At 46.3% G+C, this 22,145-nt stretch overlaps 1 protein-coding gene across 3 annotated transcripts in view; it reads right to left on the bottom strand.

Moving 5' to 3' along the window:
* LOC139573378 (glutamate receptor ionotropic, kainate 5-like) overlaps positions 1-22,145 on the bottom strand; it is a 94,729-nt gene that overhangs the window by 7,353 nt on the left and 65,231 nt on the right. For all 3 annotated transcript variants that reach the window (XM_071396748.1, XM_071396749.1, XM_071396751.1), the window contains exons 2-15: positions 20,343-20,503; positions 19,949-20,113; positions 16,414-16,511; positions 15,665-15,830; positions 13,000-13,178; positions 12,181-12,234; positions 8,199-8,357; positions 7,724-7,876; positions 4,876-4,980; positions 4,149-4,256; positions 2,002-2,205; positions 1,209-1,322; positions 718-827; positions 86-259 (exon numbers count right to left, since the gene is read on the bottom strand). In XM_071396748.1, coding sequence (XP_071252849.1) covers positions 86-259; positions 718-827; positions 1,209-1,322; positions 2,002-2,205; positions 4,149-4,256; positions 4,876-4,980; positions 7,724-7,876; positions 8,199-8,357; positions 12,181-12,234; positions 13,000-13,178; positions 15,665-15,830; positions 16,414-16,511; positions 19,949-20,113; positions 20,343-20,454 — 1,901 coding nt within the window. In that variant the 5' untranslated portion in view covers positions 20,455-20,503. The remainder of the gene's footprint in view (positions 1-85; positions 260-717; positions 828-1,208; positions 1,323-2,001; positions 2,206-4,148; positions 4,257-4,875; positions 4,981-7,723; positions 7,877-8,198; positions 8,358-12,180; positions 12,235-12,999; positions 13,179-15,664; positions 15,831-16,413; positions 16,512-19,948; positions 20,114-20,342; positions 20,504-22,145) is intronic.

Genomic DNA, 22,145 nt, shown 5'->3' with positions numbered 1-22,145 from the left:
CACACACACACACACACACACACACACACACACACACACACACACACACACACACACACACACACACACACACACACAGACTTACCAGACCCCTGAGACGCAGCGTGTGGACAGGGCACGGGGCATGATCTCAGAGCCCTGCTGCATGAAGCCTCCAACAGGGAACCACAGACTGTTCCCTAGGGTGTACTGGTTCTCCAGCATGTCCTTGTGCCCCTGCAAACACGGGTGGGGGTTGTACCACTCATAGGGACTCAACCTGGGAGTAGGAGAGGAGGAGAGGAGAACACTCTTAGTACAAAGGGTTCCATAAGGGTTCTTTGGCTGTCCCTATAGGAGAACCCGTTTTGGTTTCAGGTAGAACCCTTTTGGGCTCCATGTTGAACCCTCTGTGGAAAGGGTTACACATGAAACCCAAAAGGGTTCTACCTGGAAACAAAAAGGGTTCTTCAAAGGGTTCTTCTACGGGGACAGCCTAAGAACCCTTTTAGGTTCTAGATAGCACCTTTTTTCTAAGAGTGTAGAGGAGAGAAAGGACCATAAGGACCTCTGTACACAACATCTATCTATCTCAACCAAGGCATTTTAATTTGGTGTATATATAAGCTACTAAAACTCATTATTATTCAATTGTGTCAACCAAAATGCACAAAAGTTCCTCACTGGTTTCCTGTTCCTGTTGCCCTGGGTTACTGTGGTGCTTTCTCATGTACTTACCTTGCAGCCAGGAAGAGCACACAGCTGACAGCCAGGTAGGCGAGCAGCATGAAGAGCCAAACGGCCGGAGAGAATGGGTCCAGGAAGGAGAAATACCCCGGTTTCCTCCCCTAAAACAGAGACAGAGAGAGAGATAGGACAGGTTGGAGTGGCTCTATTACATTACATTAGATAGCGGGCATGTAGTTCCTCTTTCAACCACAGAGCGGCAGTGTTCTTCCCTGCAACTGTAGAGCACATCATCTCCGCAATGTGAAGCTGTTCATAATGCAACAAATGTAAGCTTCAGAGAGTTGAACGGTAACCGTGTGCGATGTACAACCATAAACTCTATAAGACCTATCCATTCTATCTTTCCGAATCAGATTCAGATATCCTCGATAGCCTCAAAGAAATGCATTGTCACAGCCCATAAAATAAACAGGATAGCACAAACAGCAGTTAGGGAAATCTAATACACCCAACTGCTCTGGTTTGTCTGTCTGTCTTACCAGGTGGACTCTGTACAAGATGCTGATTCCTAGCGTCATGAAGGGCTTGGAGAAGTCTATGACTTTCTCCCTCTCAGACGTGATGGTGAAGCCTGCTACTGCCAAGTCTGCTTTCTGTGGGAGAGAGAGAGAGAGAGAGAGAGAGAGAGAGAGAGAGAGAGAGAGAGAGAGAGAGAGAGAGAGAGAGAGAGAGGGGGGGGGGGGGGGGTCAGAAATAGATGACAACAAACCGACACTTCGGAGTCAGAGACCCCTGGTTTGGAGATGCACCTATGAGCCAATGGCATTTCCTCTACCTCTCAGAGGGGGAAAGACAGAGTGACACATACACGGAGAGAAAAATTGTGTTTTCAGAGAGACAATAGAGTCAGAGATCTACTGCAGCAGAACTGTTGGCTGGCTGTTCCATCTATGGAACCTCCTGTCAGACAGTCAAATTAAAGCCTAATTGATGAACATGGGATTAGTCTGGTTTAATCAGTCAGGAGAGCAGAGAGGGAAGAGAGAGTGGGGAGCAGGGCAGCACCATGGCAAGAGGCACATGGGGACCACACTGTGGTAATTGAAGTATGCTGTGATCTAATTAAGCACACAGTCCCTTATTATCGTGTGTGTGTGTGTGTGTGTGTGTGTGTGTGTGTGTGTGTGTGTGTGTGTGTGTGTGTGTGTGTGTGTGTGTGTGTGTGTGTGTGTGTGTGTGTGTGTGTGTGTGTGTGTGTGTGTGTGTGTGTGTGTGTGTGTGTGTGTGTGTGTGTGTGTGTGTGTGTGTGTGTGTGTGTGTGTGTGTGCTCACCCTGTTGATGAGCTCTCCCACCATGCCGGTCCAGGACCCATTGGGTTCAGGCGCTCCATACAGCCCATCATCCACCAGTTTAATCCTGAAGGAGCACTTCAAGATGTCTGCCAGCTCTCTCAACATGTCCACACAGAAGCCTTCGTACTGGTCATTCCCCTGGTACTCCTGGTAGTTCCCCTTACGCATCACATAGGGGCTCTCCTGCACAGAGAGGAAGGGGATAGGGAGGGGACAGAGGGATGCATGTCAACTCTGGCATTGTGATTTACTATGTGATTTACTAAAATGACCTTAGGTTATACACTGAGGGAACAAAACATTAGAACACCTTTCTAATATTAACTTACACCCCCTTTTGCCTTCAGAACCGCCTCTATTTGTCGGGGCTTGGACTCTACAAGGTATCGAAAGCGTTCCACAGGGATTCTGGCCATGTTGACTCCAATGCTTCCCACAGTTGTATCAAGTTGGCTGGATGTCCTTTGGGTGGTGGACCATTCTTGATACAAACGGGAAACTGTTGAACGTGAAAAACCAGCAACGTTGCAGTTCTTGACAAACTCATACTGGTGTGCCTGGCTCCTACTGTCATACCCCATTCAAAGGCACTTAAATCGTTTGTCTTGCCCATTCACCTCTGAATGGCACACTTACACAATCCATTTCTCAATTGTCTCAAGGCTTAAAAATCATTATTTGTCTCCTCCCCTTCATCTACACTGATTGAAGTGGATTCACCTGGTCAGTCAATGTCATGGAAAGAGCATTCCTAATGTTTTGTACACTTTTTGTGTTTTGTATATGGTGATGACCTCAGTATATGGTGGTCATAATAAAGGTTTTGACCTCACCAGTATAGTGGTCATAATAAAGGTCTTGACCTCACCAGTATGGTGGTCATAATAAAGATCTTGACCTCACCAGTAGGGTGGTCATAATAAAGGTTTTGACCTCACCAGTATGGTGGTCATAATAAAGGTTTTGACCTCACCAGTATGGTGGTCATAATAAAGGTTTTGACCTCACCAGTATGGTGGTCATAATAAAGGTCTTGACCTCACCAGTATGGTGGTCATAATAAAGGTTTTGACCTCACCAGTATGGTGGTCAAAATAAAGGTTTTGACCTCACCAGTATGGTGGTCATAATAAAGGTCTTGACCTCACCAGTATGGTGGTCATAATAAAGGTTTTGACCTCACCAGTATGATGGTCATAATAAAGGTTTGACCTCACCAGTATAGTGGTTATAATAAAGGTTTGACCTCACCAGTATAGTGGTCATAATAAAGGTTTGACCTCACCAGTATGATGGTCATAATAAAGGTTTTGACCTCACCAGTATGATGGTCATAATAAAGGTTTGACCTCACCAGTATGGTGGTCATGATAACAATTTCGACCTCACCAGTATGGTGGTCATGATAACGGGTTTGACCTCACCAGTATGGTGGTCATAATAAAGATGTTGACCATATCAGTATGGTGGTCATGATAAAGGTTTTGACCTCACCAGTATGGTGGTTATAATAAAATGTTTGACCTCACTAATATGGTGGTCATAATAAAGAGTTTGACCTCACCAATTTTATTTTTTATTTTTTATTTCACCTTTATTTAACCAGGTAGGCTAGTTGAGAACAAGTTCTCATTTGCAACTGCGACCTGGCCAAGATAAAGCATAGCAGTGTGAACAGACAACACAGAGTTACACATGGAGTAAACAATAAACAAGTCAATAACATGGTAGAAAAAAAAAGAGAATCTATATACAATGTGTGCAAAAGGCATGAGGTAGGCAATAAATCGAATAATTACAATTTAGCAGATTAACACTGGAGTGATAAATCATCAGATGATCATGTGCAAGAAGAGATACTGGTGTGCAAAAGAGCAGAAAAGTAAATAAATAAAAGCAGTATGGGGGGTGAGGTAGGTAAATTGGGTGGGTAGTTTACAGATGGACTATGTACAGCTGCAGCGATCGGTTAGCTGCTCGGATAGCAGATTTTTAAAGTTGTTGAGGGAGATAAAAGTCTCCAACTTCAGAGATTTTTGCAATTCGTTCCAGTCGCAGGCAGCAGAGAACTGGAAGGATATGGTGGCCATATGGTATGGTGGCCATAATAAAGGGTTTGACCTCACCAGTATGGTGGTGACGACGAGGGTCTTGTTGGCCAGTGTTTCCGAGACGTTGATGTCCAGACTGGTGGCGTTCATAGCCAGTGTGTTGTTGGAGTACCAGATACCAATCTGAGAGAGAGAGAAAGAGGGAGAGAGAGAGAGGATAATAATTGCAGGATGTGTGTGATTATACAGGAGGTAGAGTAAATCCATGTGACAGTGTAAAACAAGAAGGAGGTAGAATCCAGAGTACAAGCCCAAAGGCACTTTGGAAAATAAACTATATGTTCACATACATCTCTCTATGGGTCAGATAGGTAATGGCTCTAAAGATAGAATGATCATTTCTTTCTAAAGTCCTATATTTTCTCTTCTCGTGCTGCATTTCTAAGAGAACAGTTTCTAGGAGCGTTGTAGATATACTGTATGTCAGCACCCTCACTGTGTTTGAAATGTAGAACGTTAAAGACCTTCACGTTCAGAGGGAAAACCATCTAATTAGAATACGAGTGCTACATTTTTGGAGATGTCGACCCAAAAACAACCATTGATTTTGCTGTTCTATTTAGCCTTTAGTCCTCAGCTGGTGTTATAGCTAAGTCCATACTGTAGCGAATCACAAAGCACTTCCATAGCATAACCAATTCTAATTATATGGCTAGAATGTCACTGTTAGGGAGGATTACTGTCAACACAGAAGCCATTTTGTGTCAAACTCTGTTTCTCTATAACCCCAGTGCCCTCTGACCTCTCTGTGACCCCTGCGGTGTTTCTCCAGAATCCTCAGGGTGTAGTTGGTCCTCTGTCCTTTACTGTTGAACTCCACATGGCCTGTCAGACCATCATACTCCACCTGACAGAGAGAGAGGGAGGGAAAGAGATGGAGGGATGGAGAAATATTATTATGATGCCAATAAAGCTCATTTGAATTTAATGGAATTTAATTAATTGAGAAAGAAAGAGGTACGAGAGAGAAAGACACAGAGAGAGAGAGAGAGAGAGAGAGAGAGAGAGAGAGAGAGAGAGAGAGAGAGAGAGAGAGAGAGAGAGAGAGAGAGAGAGAGAGAGAGAGAGCGACAAAGTGAGAGAACACTATACTTACACTACACATATCTAGTACACAGTGTGACAGAGCTGACAGAGCTTGATAGAGCTAAGATGAATGGAGTGGTGGTGAAGATGGAACACACCCAGTGGTTTGATAACAGAGACAGATAACAGGCCTGTACCGAGGAGACAAAGAGAGATGGAGCACAGGCAGTGGTTTGATAACAGAGACAGATAACAGGCCTGTACCGAGGAGACAAAGAGAGATGGAGCACAGGCAGTGGTTTGATAACAGAGACAGACAGGCCTGTACCGAGGAGACAAAGAGAGATGGAGCACAGGCAGTGGTTTGATAACAGAGACAGATAACAGGCCTGTACCGAGGAGACAAAGAGAGATGGAGCACAGGCAGTGGTTTGATAACAGAGACAGATAGGCCTGTACCGAGGAGACAAAGAGAGATGGAGCACAGGCAGTGGTTTGATAACAGAGACAGATAGGCCTGTACCGAGGAGACAAAGAGAGATGGAGCACAGGCAGTGGTTTGATAACAGAGACAGATAGGCCTGTACCGAGGAGACAAAGAGAGATGGAGCACAGGCAGTGGTTTGATAACAGAGACAGATAGGCCTGTACCGAGGAGACAAAGAGAGATGGAGCACAGGCAGTGGTTTGATAACAGAGACAGATAGGCCTGTACCGAGGAGACAAAGAGAGATGGAGCACAGGCAGTGGTTTGATAACAGAGACAGATAACAGGCCTGTACCGAGGAGACAAAGAGAGATGGAGCACAGGCAGTGGTTTGATAACAGAGACAGATAACAGGCCTGTACCGAGGAGACAAAGAGAGATGGAGCACAGGCAGTGGTTTGATAACAGAGACAGATAGGCCTGTACCGAGGAGACAAAGAGAGATGGAGCACAGGCAGTGGTTTGATAACAGAGACAGATAACAGGCCTGTACCGAGGAGACAAAGAGAGATGGAGCACAGGCAGTGGTTTGATAACAGAGACAGATAGGCCTGTACCGAGGAGACAAAGAGAGATGAGGCACAGGCAGTGGTTTGATAACAGAGACAGACAGGCCTGTACCGAGGAGACAAAGAGAGATGGAGCACAGGCAGTGGTTTGATAACAGAGACAGATAGGCCTGTACCGAGGAGACAAAGAGAGATGGAGCACAGGCAGTGGTTTGATAACAGAGACAGATAGGCCTGTACCGAGGAGACAAAGAGAGATGGAGCACAGGCAGTGGTTTGATAACAGAGACAGATAACAGGCCTGTACCGAGGAGACAAAGAGAGATGGAGCACAGGCAGTGGTTTGATAACAGAGACAGATAGGCCTGTACCGAGGAGACAAAGAGAGATGGAACACAGGCAGTGGTTTGATAACAGAGACAGATAACAGGCCTGTACCGAGGAGACAAAGAGAGATGGAGCACAGGCAGTGGTTTGATAACAGAGACAGATAACAGGCCTGTACCGAGGAGACAAAGAGAGATGGAGCACAGGCAGTGGTTTGATAACAGAGACAGACAGGCCTGTACCGAGGAGACAAAGAGAGATGGAACACAGGCAGTGGTTTGATAACAGAGACAGACAGGCCTGTACCGAGGAGACAAAGAGAGATGGAACACAGGCAGTGGTTTGATAACAGAGACAGATAACAGGCCTGTACCGAGGAGACAAAGAGAGATGGAGCACAGGCAGTGGTTTGATAACAGAGACAGACAGGCCTGTACCGAGGAGACAAAGAGAGATGGAGCACAGGCAGTGGTTTGATAACAGAGACAGACAGGCCTGTACCGAGGAGACAAAGAGAGATGGAGCACAGGCAGCCATGAAGACAGCTCGTCAATGAGACACACAGACAACCAGCCTCGTCAAATAACAAAAAAATAACAAGGGAGGAGGAGTGCCAGATGGAAGACAGACAGACAGACAGAGTGACACAACCACCTATTACCAACAACACTGGACCCCAACACAACGACATGGTGGGCAGGACAGGAGTGTGACCCAACACAATGACATGGTGGGCAGGACAGGAGTGTGACCCAACACAACGACATGGTGGGCAGAACAGGAGTGTGACCCAACACAACGACATAGTGGGCAGGACAGGAGTGTGACCCAACACAATGACATGGTGGGCAGGACAGGAGTGTGACCCAACACAATGACATGGTGGGCAGAACAGGAGTGTGACCCAACACAACGACATGGTGGGCAGAACAGGAGTGTGACCCAACACAATGACATGGTGGGCAGGACAGGAGTGTGACCCAACACAACGACATGGTGGGCAGGACAGGAGTGTGACGGACTGATATGCTGTAGATGCTGGTGACTTGTTTAACAATGTGGCTGCCATTGGTATCTAAATGGCAGATATAGTGGTATGAGAAGAAACTATCTATCTTCTTTGTCAAATGAAGACTCAAATTGAAAGTGAACTGTGTGTGTTCTTGTGTGTGTTCATGTGGCTGCGTGTGTGCCTGTGTGTGTATGTGTGTGTGCGTGTGCGCGTGTGTGTGTGTACTGACCATGCGTAGGTAGTTCATGAGGCTGGTGCCGTGTTGCCAGATCTGAGGAGAGGTGCAGCTGAGAGGTTTGACTCCAATCTCCTGACTCCTGTTGAGCTCCCTCACCGCCCCCACCACAACGTGCACCGCGTCAAACATCAACGCTGACGACAACTGGAGGGGGAGAAGAGGTGCACGGGGGAAAGAAAGGAGAAATGGGCAGAAGGAGGAGAAGAGGGTTGCAGGAGGGCGAATAGGGGTGGTAGGTAAGGAATTGCAGGAGGGAGGAAGGGGTAACATGGTTCATAATATAGTAATAACTTTATTCCATTTTGGTGTCTGTATTTGGTGATTCAATGAGACAAGCGTCCATATGGACCATTTGATACCTACACACCAGGAAGTAACACTTGTTACCATACAATTTCTCAGTTAAAACAAGGTATGCACCAGCTGACACAGGTATGTGTGAATGTAACACCCTGGTAGAACATACCGCAGGCCCGGGGTAGATGAGATCACAGCCCTCCCTCCAGGACAGGTTGAGACTCCTGATGAACTCCAGGTAAAACGAGTGGGTGGTGTTGAACATGGAGAACCCTATGATGTTGGACTGGTCATCGACTATGTCATCCAGCCTCAGCAGGGGGAAGTCCTGGGAGAGAGTGAGGAGAGGATTAGTTGGGTGAGTGACATGTCTATGAAATCTCAGAAACAGAAACAGAGCGCGAGACAGAGTTTGCTGTTAATTTCTGTTTATTTCACTTGCTTTGGCAATGTAAACATATGTTTCCCATGCCAATAAAGCCCATTTGAATTGAATTAAGAGAGAGAGAGAGAGAGAGAGAGAGGCGCATGCGCGTATCCCCTTCGACGCATGGGAAGATAGTAGCTCTGTTTTGTACCTTCAAAACGGTGAATATATGTAGAGGCCAGACAACATAGTTTCCATTAAGCCTTTAAAATCAATAGATCAATATATCCCCAAGCAGCCGGGAGAGAGTGAGCAGCAAACCAATCTGTGAGCAGAGTGAGCAGCGAACCAATCTGTGAGTAAAACGAAGCTGAGACTCAAACCCAACAAGCCATATCTTCCCTTAGATGAAAAGACAAAGATCAACTTGGAGATGCAAATGAGAGCAACAAACAGCGGAAGGACATCCAGTTCTCACCAAACAAACAACAGTTACAATCTGTTGTTAAAAAAGTTGATTCTATCATGTAAGCTATGCATATACAGGGAGGGCACGTGGATGAAACAATACAATTGGCCTTCTGGAAACAAAGGTGCAAACTTTAGAAGATGAACTGGATCAGCTAGAAAACAGATTGAGACAAAATAATACGAGAATATTGTCCCTACCAGAAGACAAGAAAAAAGCAGACCTTTCCAGCTATGTGATCAAGCTGATATTGGAGGATCTTAGTGTGGATGTATTACCGGAGGATCTGGGGGCGAAGACATCAGATTGGCGTGAAGCAGAAGAACGCTAAATACCCTCGCTTGGTAATCTTTAATCTGTGGAACTATCAGACTAAATTCAACATTCTGAGTGCACAGGGTTATAAAGAGATCAAGGTCCACGGCCAGTCCTTTTGATTCATCCAGGACCTGTCTTCTAGACTGAGAAACAAACGCAAGCAATTCATTCTGATCAGACAGTCACTGGAGATAAAAGGAATCAAGTCTCAACTCTGATTCCCGGCAGTACTGTAGGTATGGAAGGGAACACAGAGAATGGAGTTCACAAGCGCTGATGAAGCCCTGAACTGGCTGCAAGAAACCTTTCCAGTTGAAAGAGAGCCCAGTGCCCTGAGGAGAGGCAGAAGCAGGAAAAAACGACAAGTATACTAGGCTACATACGGTGATGCCCCAGACCAACTTATCGTAAATTGAGACAATATTCCTTCCCCCTCCCCCCCAATACAATCTAGACTCTATTGTCCTCAAGTAACTGTTCTTCTCTATGAAGTAACAATAGAATTAGCCAATGAGAAACATGGACACTGAAAATACAATATAAAAGAGGAAATATAGCATGTAAGTCAACAATTGTAAATAATAATGGATGTGTGTTTGTGTGGGCGAGAGGGTGTGAGTGGGTGTATGTGTGGGTATGTGTCTATGCATATGAATGGGAGAGTGAAGGAGGGTGAATATGAATATGTGTAGGAGGGCGGGAGAGCATGAGTGTGCGGAAGCATAGGGTATACGTTGTGTGTGAATGAAGGAGAATGGATGAATAGTTACACGTGTAAATGGGGGGTGTAAATGTGTTTGAGAAGAAGGGAGGGGGGCTAAAGACAGAGGTTGGGATAAACTTGGCCTGGGTGGGTAAGGGAGGACAAGGAGGGCAGGTGGGGACAAGCTTGGCTTGTGGGTTTAAGGAGGAGTAAAGATGGGAGGTGGCGATAAGCTTGGCTTGGGTATGGTAAAGGGGTGAGAACAGGGAGGGGGAAGTGGAGAGGGATGGATTTGGTTTGGGAGAGAGAAAGAAGGACTTATTATAATACAATGTATTCCTTTTTTTCTGACTTGTAAAATTTCTATGAGTTCTGGACAGATTGGAAAAGGATATTGAATCATTATTAGTCCTTGTTTTAAGATGTAATGGTGGTTGTTAGTGAGAATGGAGAGGGGCTATATCCAGGGGATTGGGAGGGGTGACTGGGAGGGCATCAGACTTGTGCTTGGGGACTCCACTCATCCGATTTCAGTCTCTCAGAGGAACAACTCACCCCAGCCACTATACTTAAATTTAATTTATAAGGTAATACAAACCAAACACAGTACTTAAGTGTCAGTCTTTCTTCAAATGTATGTACAATGTATTATCCCCAGCTTTTTTGGTACATTAGGAGAGGTGTCAGAGCTAAAAAGAAAAATGTAAAAAGGCATAGAGCCTCAAGTACTATGAGTACTGAGCTTCATGTTTTTTTTGTGTGTGTTTTGTTATATGTCTGCTCAGCCCACACACTCTATATATGTAATGTATACAATAACTATGTACTGTATTTATACTATGATCCTCCCATTCTATGGAATGCCTACCGCCATCATATGTCATGACTGCTAAAATGTTTTACTTGGTTCTTCAATGATAGACGAAACAGTTAAGGTGAACTTTGAGTCTAAACATGGCCAACAAAATCCAACTTATTACATGGAATGATGAGGGTTAAAGCATATGGTTCTCGAACACTTAAAAATATTGACAGCAGATGTGGTTTTCTTGAAAGAGTAAAACATGTTAAAAGGAGAAATTGAACATTTAAAGAAGAGTTGGAGAAGCTTATGCTGACACGTACTGTAGTAACAGCAGGGATGTAGGCATCCTGATAAATAAGAATACACCATTTTCCCTTGTACCTTACATGGTGAAAAATACACATTGATTTCATTGTACTGGATATCCCACCAGGGGCAATTCGGGTGTTTTTTGATAGAATTTTAAGCGATATTAGATTAAATCCAGAAAGGAACTATTATTTTAGCAGCTGACTTAAATTATACATTCTATATGATTGACAGACTTAGTAAAACAAAAAAAGATGTTACCTTTAACCTCAATTATATAAAAACATGTAAACTCCTATTTTTTCATACATTATATATACTATATATATTTCAGCCACACCCGTTGCTGACAGGCGTATAAAATCGGGCACACAGCCATGCAATCTCCATAGAAAAACATTGGCAGTAGAACGGCCTTACTGAAGAGCTTTTTTCAGTGACTTTCAATGTGGCACCTTTCCAACAAGTCAGTTCGTCAACTTTCTGCCCTGCTAGAGCTGGCCCAGTTTTCATGGTTCGGGCTAGGCCCCTTAGTTCCAGTGAAGGGAAATCTTAACAATACAGCATACAATGACATTCTAGATCATTCTGTGCATCCAACTTTGTTGCAACAGTTTGGGAAGGCCCTTTCCTGTTTCAGCCTGACATTGCCTCTGTGCACAAAGCGAGGTCCATATAGAACTGGTTTGTCGAGATCGGTGTGGAAGAACTTGACTGGCCTGCAAAGAGCCCTGACCTCAACCCCATCGAACACCTTTGGAATGAATTGGAACACCAACTGCGAGCCAGGCCTAATCGTCCAACATCAGAGCCCGACTTCACTAATGCTCTTGTGGCTGAATGGAAGCAAATCCCCACAGCAATGTTCCAACATCTAGTGGAAAGCCTTCCCAGAAGAGTGGATGCTGTTATAGCAGCAAAGGGGGACCAACTCCATATTAATGCCCATGATTTTGGAATGAGATGTTCAGGGAGCAGGTGTCCACATACTTTTGGTCATGTAGTGTATTTCTCTCTGAGTGTTGTAATGTGTTTCACCCACCTGGCACGCCCCTGAGCCCCGTCCCTCACACACACCCAGGGACAAAGAGAGGGATTGGGAAGGAGGCGGAAGGAAGGACACAGAGGAGAGGAAAGGTGGAAGGATGGCAGGAATGCTGAGGCGTTGGTGCGTTCTTACCATGGTGGTGAGGATGTACTTGTAAAACGCTGATGTCATCCCCAACTCTGACGCCTGTTGAGAGAGAGAGAAGCGAATGGGGGAGGGGAGACAGAGAGAAGGAGAGTGAGATAGAAAGTAAGAGGGAAGAGGGGGAAGTGGTAGGAGACAGAGTGAGGGCGAGAAGGACAGAAGCAGAGAGAGAGAGAGAGAGAGAGAGAGAGAGAGAGAGAGAGAGAGAGAGAGAGAGAGAGAGAGAGAGAGAGAGAGAGAGAGAGAGAGATGGAAAGAGAGAGCTTACCATAACCACAGTGTTAAATTGTCAAACTTACACAATAAAGCTTAAGGCAGAGAGTAGACAGAGCAGAGAGAGCAGAGAGCAGTGGTAATGCATGTACTGACAGACAGACACAGTTCTATATAAAGGCCAATCTCTGAGTCACTCCTGTGTTCTGACTGCTGTTGCTACAGGCTGTACAATATACATCATCATAACACCACTGAATATGGATTACCACATGTCAAATAGACAAGCTGTCAGTATGATTTAAGCTGCTTAAGATAATTGAACCATTGTTGCTCCGTGTATAACTTCACAGGGTTCTCTGCATTACTGTCCTGTATCCAGCAAGCAACAATCATCAGTCAAATTGTTCTTGAGCTAGAAGTAGACCCAGACCACAGCTCTAGGATCAGATTAATATACCATGGGCCCTGATACTAAATCAGTCAATAGGTACAACTTCTCAGCCTGATCTCAGATCTGTTTGTGCTCTACATGCGACAACTCGTGTAGCTACTCTATAAAAGCCACCCTAGCACTGAGGCATGACCCCTGACCTTTTTGAGGATGAGGTAGGAGATGGAGGCGTTGGCGTCGATGATGATGGTGGCCACCTTGTCGTCTCGTATCTCCTTCAGCAGAGGGGTGGGATCCAGGCTGTCATCCAGCATCCTGATTGACAGGGTCTCCCTGGAGATCAGGAAGCGCCGCACTAGCTCCTCCAATCGCAGAAGGCCTGAGGGGCGGAGCCGGGAGAGAGCCGGAGAGAAGGGTAAGAGAAGGGATAGAATAACAGAGACATTTTAGGTGAGACTTTATTTAACATCCAGGGAGGGAGGGAGGGAGGGAGGGAGGGAGGGAGGGAGGGAGGGGAGCCTCCCGGAGAGCAGGCCTGTAAGCAGTGTGGTAATCACTGAACCAGGCCAAAAACTTTAATTAGTTTGAAGGAGGAGAAAAATCAATACTCTCTCTCTAGCTTCCTCTCTCTCTTTTTCACACCCTCTCACTAACCTAACCTCTCCTTCTGTCTCTCTCTCTAACTGCTCTCTCTCTTTCGCTAACCTCTCCATCTTTTGCTCTAGCTCTTTTGTATCTCTCTCTCTTTCTTTTCCTATCCTGGTCACTCTCCCCTTTGCTCTCCATCTCCTTTGTCATAATCTCTCTATTCCTCTCTCCAGCTCTTGCTTCCTCTCTCTTTATCCCCTTTTACCATCTCCCTCTCTCCTCTCCTTCCTCTAACCTCATCCATCTCATAAAAACTGCATAATGGCACTAGATTAATAGCTGGACGTGACCCATACATAACTAGAGAAGGAAATCTCCCCAAAAACATTTCAGTGAGCCAAAAAGAACCGGAAAATGCCTGGAAATCAACATAAAGCATCTTTGTCCATGCAGCAACCGAATGGACACTATAAGAAGAAAAAACAAAACCATCTTGGTCTCCTTACTTTACTCATCACTACAGCTGATATGTGATGGACGGCGGCCCTATCTCTCACACACACATAACGTCCACTTATCCTGAAAGCCACTCGACGGAGGTAGAGGGAAAAATATGAAAACCCCTGTTGGTTGTAACCATGGTGTGTTAATCGTCTATCTCTCTGCAGCACACTGACTGTACGTACGTGTGTGTGGAGGGAGTCAGGCAGTCAGCCTGTTGAGTGGCAGTTAGCACCTATTCTGCAGCCATGGCAACCAGCAGCTCGGCACGGCGATAGCTCCCACAGCCAAGTGGGTCAGAGTCTGTGGATAACGGTAACCTTGAGGAGATCACTTCCTAGACAAATATAGAGCCTCATCTGCACCCGCAATCACTAAATCACCATGACTACCGTACCTGTTGCTTTTAAAACCTCTTCCAAATAGAAAAGCTTTTTGTGAACACATCAAATAGACACAAGTCTCACATCAACATGAGACACATCTCACATCAGCAAATGGAAGGAAGTAGGCCTGTGTATCACATCAAAATCACTGATCATATCGCTGTGCAGTTTCTGATGTATTTCAAAGGGTCTCATGTTCAAAGTGGCAAGTCTATGAAGAGGAGAGGAGCTCTTCATTTTCTGAGACTGAAACAGGATTACAGCTCTTTGGAATAATTACTGTGCATCAATCATTAAATCAATAGTCTGATAGAGCAACTTACAATTGTAGGAGCTCAGTCTTTATACTGTATCAGGAGCCTGACAGGTGGTTGACTGTCTGGCCAAGTGCTGGAGGATGAGTAAGAGGTAGATACTGTTGGAGTGTGATTTGTATGGACCACAAGTTGTGTTGTTTGCATGTACAGTTTAGAACTTTAAGAGCAGCCTGTTAGAATGAGTGTCTAACAGCAGGGGACGGTCATAATCGCCCAGACAATGTGAATGTGCCAAGATGCTGTGAGCTCGCACAGGGAGTGTGAGTTGCACGAACACACACACACACACACACACACACACACACACACACACACACACACACACACACACACACACACACACACACACACACACACACACACACACACACACACACACACACACACACACACACACACACACACACACACACACACACACACACACACACACACACACACACACACACACACACAAACACACACACACACACACACACACACACACACACACACACACACACACACACACACACACAAAGGCACACACACAAAGGCACACAGACAACGGCACACAGACAAAGGCACACACACAGGGCCTCCTGAGTGGCGCAGTGGTCTATTGCAGTGCTAGAGGCATCACTACAAATCTGGGTTCGATCCCGGGCTGTGTCGCGACCGGAAGACCCATGAGGCGGCACATAATTGGCCCAGCGTCGTCCGGGTTAGGGGAGGGTTTGGCTGGCTGAGATGTCCATGTCCCATCATGCTCTAACAAGCGCATGCACATGAGCGCATGCACCCTGACATCTGTTGACAGCTGTACGGTGTTTCCTCCGACACATTGGTGCGGCTGGCTTCCAGCTTAAACGAGCAGTGCGGCTTGAAGGGGTCATGTTTTGGAGGATGCATGTCTCTTGACCTTCGCCTCTCCCGAGTCCATACGGGAGTTGCAGCAATGGGACAAGACTGCAACTTCCAATTGGGGAGAAAAATGGCTAAAACGTAAATAAATATTTGGTAATAAGAATTTAAATAAACACACAATTACACATACATCTACATGCTTGTACACAGACACACACAGTACTCACACTCGGCCTTGGCGCAGACCAGGCTGGCTGAGGGGTAGCTGAAGGATCGCAGGATGGCTGCCACGGCCAGGCTCAGGTCCTCATTGCTAGGGTATAGACTGACCGAGGCAAAACGCAGGTAGGGCAACCTGGGAGTCTCCTCTGGACCTATCTTTACATGTGGGATCTGGAGAGGAGAGGGGGAGAGGAGGAGGAGAGGAGAGGAAAGGAAAGGAGAAGAAGAGGAGGGGGGAAGGAAGAGGAAGAGAAGGAGAAAAAGGAAAAGGAGGAGAGAAGAGGGGAGGAGAGAATAAAGGAAGTAGCGAGCGAAAGGAAGGAAGGAAGAGCAGAGAAGGCAATGATATCAAATAACCAGTATAGAAAACATTAAGGAGGAAAAAGAAATGAGGAGAGGCGGGGAAGAGGAGAACAGAGTGAGAAGGGATAAAAGGCCAAAGGGAGTAAAGAGAAAACAGATGGAAGAAGTGGTTGATGGTTAATTTCATGAGGAGAGATTCAGCACTCCTGGGAGACTCAATCTTCTGACACTGTAACGATGAACAAGAAGGGTGTGTGTGTGTGAGAGAGAGAGAGAGAGAGAGAGAGAGAGAGAGAGAGAGAGAGAGAGAGAGAGAGAGAGAGAGAGAGAGAGAGAGAGAGAGAGAGAGAGAGAGAGAGAGAGAGAGAGAGAGAGAGAGAGAGAGAGAGAGAGAGAGAGAGAGAGAGAACGTGTATATTCATGCATGTGTGTATATGTTTGTGCCACTCACCTCCTTCTCTCCACATATATGACTGACAGTAGAGCCAGAAGCAGGGCTGTTGGCAGGGCCTATCACAGACACCACTCCTTTAGGTAGAATCTGGCACACTGAGAGGAGAGAGAGACAGAGGAACAGGAGTCAACCAGGTGCACTTCTCTTAAAAGAAATCACTTTAGTCTGGGTGCTCTGTTAGTCTGGTGGGAATGTATTACTATCTTTGTTGTCTGTTGCTATAAATGTTGAAGTGCAGTCTATTGTTTCTAATGCTTGCGGACCTCAGAACTCTTACTCACTCCTTGGTTTCTCCTTTATCCCTCTGGCTTGGTTCCATTATGCCACCTTCCCTTCATGGGCAGAGGGAAGGGAGTGAGTTTGTAGAGTGGAACCTAGCCATTGCCTACACCTTAAAATTCCTTAGTGACTACTGATGGGGAAAGGATGGAAACATAGCAGCAAGGTGGAAACTCCATCTTGCCTACTGTTAGGGTGTGTTCAGTCTGTCAGTCAGTCTGTAAGTCAGTCTGTTCTGTCTCATAGTTAACATATTGTTCAATGATCAGCTCCTGTTACTGATCAATGCCACTGACATACTGATTAAGGCCAACATGTCTTCCTGCCACACTGCACTGTGTCACAGTAACCATGGTTGTTGAACCTAGACAGTAACAGGGAAACGAGGCCTCTGAGTCAATGATTGACAGGGGGCAATAATGGCACCCATCATGGGGCTACAGTAAGTATATGGGTGCATCTTCACGTCAGTTCAGCTGAAGGAAATGAGACGAGGAGAGGAAGCTGCTTCAGATTCACCCTGGGCTCCATTTCATTCCGCTACATCTCTCCATCCTCATCATCCATAACCTCTGGCGTGTGTGTGTGTGTGTGTGTGTGTGTGTGTGTGTGTGTGTGTGTGTGTGTGTGTGTGTGCGTGCGTGCGTGCGTGCGTGCGTGCGTGCGTGCGTGCGTGCGTGCGTGCGTGCGTGCGTGCGTGCGTGCGTGCGTGCGTGCGTGCGTGCGTGCGTGCGTGCGCGTGTGTGTGTGTCTCATACAGCTACAGCTGTAAGATGAGGCCTGTGATCCAAGGACCCTGATGGCAAATACGCCTGTCAGAGTGTCCTGCCCACTGGTCAGGGACACACACACACACACACACACATACTGTACTGTACACTCACACACGTCCACACAGTCACTTCTCCCTCCAGCTCGCTGTGGCCAGCGGCAGGGTGGTGACCTCTTGCAATCGGAACAGCAAGTGTCTGTATCCTGATAGAAGTCATTGGTCTGTGAGCTAATACACATAAACTACTGAATGATATCCTCAATCTGTTTTGTACATAAAGTCTGTAGAAACTGTATTACTGGTCTGTACTGGTCTGTACTGGACAGTACTGGTATTACTGGTCTGTACTGGACTGTACTGGTATTACTGGTCAGTACTGGTCTGTACTGGACAGTACTGGTATTACTGGTATTACTGGTCTGTACTGGTCTGTACTGGACAGTACTGGTATTACTGTTCAGTACTGGTATGTACTGTACTGGACTGTACTGGTATTACTGGTCAGTACTTGTCTGTACTCTTCTGTACTGGTCTGTACTGATATTACTGTCCAGTACTGGTCTGTACTGATATTACTGTCCAGTACTGGACTGTACTGGTATTACTGGTCAGTACTTGTCTGTACTCTTCTGTACTGGTCTGTACTGATATTACTGTCCAGTACTGGTCTGTACTGATATTACTGTCCAGTACTGGACTGTACTGGTATTACTGGTCAGTACTTGTCTGTACTGGTATTACTGGTCAGTACTTGTCTGTACTCTTCTGTACTGGTCTGTACTGATATTACTGTCCAGTACTGGTCTGTACTGATATTACTGTCCAGTACTGGTCTCTACTGGTATTACTGGTCAGCACTTGTCTGTACTGGTATTACTGTCCAGTACTTGTCTGTACTGGTATTACTGTCCAGTACTGGTCTGTACTGATATTACTGTCCAGTACTGGTCTCTACTGGTATTACTGTCTAGTACTGGTCTGTACTGATATTACTGTCCAGTACTGGTCTGTACTGGTATTACTGGTCAGTACTTGACTGTACTCTTCTGTACTGGTCTGTACTGATATTACTCTCCAGTACTGGTCTGTACTGATATTACTGTCCAGTACTGGTCTGTACTGGTATTACTGGTCAGTACTTGTCTGTACTATTCTGTACTGGTATTACTGGTCAGTACTTGTCTGTACTGGTATTACTGTCCAGTACTGATCTGTACTGATATTACTGTCCAGTACTGGTCTGTACTGATATTACTGTCCAGTACTGGTCTCTACTGGTATTACTGGTGAGTACTTGTCTGTACTCTTCTGTACTGGTCTGTACTGATATTACTGTCCAGTACTGGTCTGTACTGATATTACTGTCCAGTACTGGTCTGTACTAGTATTACTGTCCAGTACTGGTCTCTACTGGTATTTCTGGTCAATACTGGTCTCTACTGGTATTACTGGTCAATACTGGTCTCTACTGATATTACTGTCCAGTACTGGTCTCTACTGGTATTACTGGTCAATACTGGTCTCTACTGGTATTACTGGTCAGTACTGGTCTCTACTGGTATTACTGGTCAATACTGGTCTCTACTGGTATTACTGGTCAGTACTGGTCTCTACTGGTATTACTGGTCAATACTGGGCTCTAATGGTATTACTGGTTTGCACTGGCCTGTACTGATATCACTGGTCAGTACTGGTCAGTACTGGTATTACTGATCAGTACTTGGCTGTACTGATCTCTACTAGTATTACTGGTCAGTACTGGTCTCTATTGGTATTACTGGTCAGTACTGGTCTCTACTGGTATTACTGGTCTCTACTGGTATTACTGGTCAATACTGATCTCTACTAGTATGACTGGTCAGTACTGGTCTATATTGGTATTACTGGTCAGTACTGGTCTCTACTGATATTGCTGGTCAGTACTGGTCTCTACTGGTATTGCTGGTCTGTACAAGTGTCTGTGGTCGTGTAATGGTTTGTACTGGTCTTTACTGCATACCGCTGCTGGCTTGCTTCTGAAGCTAAGCAGGGTTGGTCCTGGTCAGTCCCTGGATGGGAGACCAGATGCTGCTGGAAGTGGTGTTGGAGGGCCAGTAGGAGGCACTAAAAAAATATCCCAATGCCCCAGGGCAGTGATTGGGGACACTGCCCTGTGTAGGGTGCTGTCTTTCGGATGGGACGTTAAATGGGTGTCCTGACTCTCTGAGGTCATTAAAGATCCCATGGCATTTATTGTAAGAGTAGGGGTGTTAACCCCGGTGTCCTGGCTAAATTCCCAATCTGGCCCTCAAAACCATGGTCACCTAATAATCCCCAGTTTACAATTGGCTCTTTCATCCCCCTCCTCTCCCCTGTAACTATTCCCCAGGTCGTTGCTGTAAATATGTTCTCAGTCAACTTACCTGGTAAAATAACGGATAAATAAAATAAACTGAATCTGGTTTGTCCTGGTCTGTACTCGTCTGTAGTGGTGTTACTCACTGGTGTCAGTGGTCTCATACTGGGAGTCCCTCTGCAGTTCGAATATGTCCACCTCCACACGGGCTCTGGCCCCTCCCTCCATCACACTGTTGATGTTCTCCCTGGCCAGGGCCAGAGCCAGCCGCTCCCCACGCCCACACACTGACTGGTCATCCAGGATCGCAGCTACATGGGGAGGGAGGGAGACGGAGATATGGAACGGGAGAAAACATTGATGTTACTCACCATTAGACAGTAAGACAAAAAGAGAAGAGACAAGCAGAGTATTTACGAGGGGTGTGAAGGCCAGGTGAGTGAGTGGGTGTGTCCTGGTGGAGGGGGGTGAGACAGACACCTGAGGGTGATCAAGGGATGGAAGGAGGGAGGGATGGATGATTGATAGATGGACACTCACCCATCCGGACGGAGGAGAGCAGGGCGGCCTGGCTTCCGGAGCGTGGTGCCATGGTAACTAGCAGGAAGGAGGAGAAGTGTATCGACAGCAGCAGCGCTGGCAGAGCCGGCATCTTCTACTGCTCCTCATAGAGAACGGTCTGCTGGCTGCCTGCTCGCCACCTACAGGACGGGAGGATACATTACAAACGCACACACACACATACTGTCATACCTGCTTCTGCTCTTCCCCAGAGTACCAGGCAGCCCAGCATTGCACAAAGTGTGTGTGGTGTATAGCGTCTTGTTTCTGCTCACTGTCAGCTGGTCATGACCCTCAGTTTGACCTCTGAGATGTGTGCGTGATATGTGTGTCTGGTATCTGTGTGAGTTGGAGATGAGTCACCTTTGACCCTATAGGCACAACACAGCAGCTTGACTGCTTCTATCTGACCCCAGGGAGGTGAGGATGTTTTGCTTCTCCATCTCTCTTCCCTCCCTCCTTGCCTTCATTTCCCTTTACGCTTTTCTTTTTTTACTCTCCCTCCCTTTCTCCCCCTCCCCCTTAGCTCTCCCTTTCTCCCTCTCCCCCTTAGCTCTTCCTTTCTCCCTCTCCCCCTTATCGCTCCCTTTCTCCCTCTCCCCCATAGCTCTCCCTTTCTCGCTCTCCCCCTTAGCTCTCCCTTTCTCCCTCTCCCCCTTAGCTCTTCCTTTCTCCCTCTCCCCATTAGCTCTCCCTTTCTCCCTCTCCCCCTTAGCTCCCCCTTTCTCCCTCTCCCCCGTAGCTCTCCCTTTCTCCCTCTCCCCCTTAGCTTTCCCTTTGTCCCTCTCCCCTCGTAGCTCTCCCTTTCTCCCTCTCCCCCTTATCGCTCCCTTTGTCCCTCTCCCCTCGTAGCTCTCCCTTTCTCCCTCTCCCCCTTATCGCTCCCTTTCTCCCTCTCCCCCTTAGCTCTTCCTTTCTCCCTTAGCTCTTCCTTTCTCCCTCTCCCCCTTATCGCTCCCTTTCTCCCTCTCCCCCTTAGCTCTCCATTTCTCCCTCTCCCCCTTAGCTCTCCCTTTCTTTTATTGTTCTCTCATATCATATCTGTCTGACTTCATCCTACCCTCCTGCCCCACATGCACCTGACCCTCCTCCAGGTCCATCTCCCTTCAGCAGCCCCACAGCAGACTAAACACTACGGGTGACAGGGCTTTCGGTTGTGCAGCCCCTCAGCTGTGGAACACACTTCCAGTCACTGTCAGGACTGCAGAGTCTCTGGCCTCATTTAAGGAACAGCTACAGACTGAGCAATGCAGAAAAGCTTTCAAGGCTCTAAAGTACCAGTCAAAAGTTTGGACACACCTACTCAGTCAAGGATTTTTCTTTATTTGTACTATTTTCTACATTGTAGAATAATAGTGAAGGCATCAAAACGATGAAATAACACATATGGAATCACATAGTAACCAAAAAAGTGTTAAACAAATTCAAAAAAGATTATTCAAAGTAGCCACCCTTTGCCTTGATGACAGCTTTGCACATTCTGGGAATTCTCTCAACCAGCTTCATGAGGTAGTCACCTGAAATGCATTTCAATTAACAGGTGTGCCTTGTTAAAAGTTCATTTGTGGATTTTTTTTCCTTCTTAATGTGTTTGAGCCAATCAGTTGTGTTGTGACAAGGTAGGGGTGGTATACAGACGATAGCCCTATTTGGTAAAATGCCAAACAACAGTCCATCATTACTTTAAGACATGAAAGTCAGTCAATGCGGAAAGTATGTTTATTCAAGTGCAGTCGCAAAAACCATCAAGTGCTATGATGAAACTGTCTCTCATGAGGCCCG

This window comes from Salvelinus alpinus, chromosome 4 (genome assembly GCF_045679555.1).
Source record: "Salvelinus alpinus chromosome 4, SLU_Salpinus.1, whole genome shotgun sequence".
NCBI lineage: Eukaryota > Metazoa > Chordata > Actinopteri > Salmoniformes > Salmonidae > Salvelinus > Salvelinus alpinus.
The sequence above is the reverse complement of the archived record's forward strand: the minus strand, read 5'-3'. Positions and strand labels throughout refer to the sequence as shown.